This window comes from Echinops telfairi, unplaced genomic scaffold (genome assembly GCF_000313985.2).
Source record: "Echinops telfairi isolate 266 unplaced genomic scaffold, ASM31398v2 ScPeMD7_70;HRSCAF=299, whole genome shotgun sequence".
NCBI lineage: Eukaryota > Metazoa > Chordata > Mammalia > Afrosoricida > Tenrecidae > Echinops > Echinops telfairi.
In genome coordinates this window covers 71,727,338-71,728,675 of record NW_022103968.1, presented here as the reverse complement: position 1 = coordinate 71,728,675, position 1,338 = coordinate 71,727,338, and the positions used below count along the sequence as shown (strand labels likewise).

At 40.6% G+C, this 1,338-nt stretch overlaps 1 protein-coding gene across 1 annotated transcript in view; it reads left to right on the top strand.

The window, feature by feature from the left end:
- Nucleotides 1-1,338, top strand: part of POLR3A (RNA polymerase III subunit A) — a 96,163-nt gene that overhangs the window by 39,943 nt on the left and 54,882 nt on the right. The window contains exon 13 of the mRNA XM_013004249.3: nt 768-932. Within this exon, the coding sequence (XP_012859703.2) occupies nt 768-932 (165 nt within the window). The remainder of the gene's footprint in view (nt 1-767; nt 933-1,338) is intronic.

Sequence of the window (1,338 nt, the reverse complement as noted above, 5' to 3'; positions counted from 1 at the left end):
TTGGTACTCATTAAAAACTTGATGTATGCAGAGGACACAATCTTGCTTATTGAAATTGAAGCTTTTATTGATATATTAATTTTAAAAAATTCTATATTATGAACTATTTCTTTTTTTAATCATTTTATTGGGGGCTCATGCAACTCTTTCACAATCCATACAGACCAATCCCAAGAGAATGGCATCAGATTTGGAAAAGGAGAGGCTCAGGACAAAAGTGGAAGGCCTTTTAAGACATAAATCGACACAGTGGCTATAACAATTAGTTATATCAGTGATTATCAGGAGAGCACAGTGTTTCCTTTTTGTGCACTGTGAGTCAATAAAATCAGGGCACCCAATAACAATCTTAAAACCTTAAATCAATATTTTCCCCTGAAGTCTTACAAGCAAACAGTACTCTTGCTTAACTAAAGCAAGTTCATAATTTGCAAACATCCCCAGATTTCCCTTTATTCCCTAAAACAAACAAACAAAACAAAACAAAAACCTTAAAAAATAATGTCTGTTTGATTGGCTTTAATTTTCAGTAAGGGAATGTATGTTCACTCACTGCCATTGAGTTGATGCCAACTCATAGTGACCCTGTAGGACAGGGTAGAAGGACTCATGTGAGTTTATGAGACTGTAGCTGTTCACAGGTGTAGAAAGCCCTGTCACTCTCCCTTGGAGCGGCGGGTGCTTTCAAACTTCCAGTCTTGTACATTAAAGCCCAACAGGTAACAACTATTGTTTCTTTAACTGTGTAATCATTACTATCTTTCCAGACGTTACTATCCAGAATAGTGAGTTGATGAGTGGCAGCATGGATAAAGGAACATTAGGATCAGGATCCAAGAACAATATTTTTTACATTCTGCTTCGAGACTGGGGGCAGAATGAAGCTGCTGATGCAATGTCCCGGCTTGCCAGGTTGGCTCCTGTCTACCTTTGTAAGTACCTCAGAACCCTCATTTTATTGCTGTTGTTGTTGGGATTCTAAGCTATAATGTTAGTATTTTGTTTCGTCACTCTCCATACCCCATACAGCTTTCTTAAGTGCTGTCGACTCAATTCTGACTGTAGTTGCGGGGGAAAGGAGGGCCCCCAGCAAATCATCAGTGGTCCGGTAGGTGCAGTTGTACGGTGGTAATAAGTAAAGATTATAGTGAAGTCACAGAGAGCATGAGAGATGGTAGCATGCTCACCTCAGCCCACTTGGTGGTTCTCGTGGAGAGAGCCCGGGAGCAAGAGCAGGAGAGAGCCTACTTTATTGCTAACCAAGGGTTATCACTACTTAGGGGGGTATGACTACAGGTAACCACACGTCAGAGGAAGGAGCAGTACAATAGGCATAAG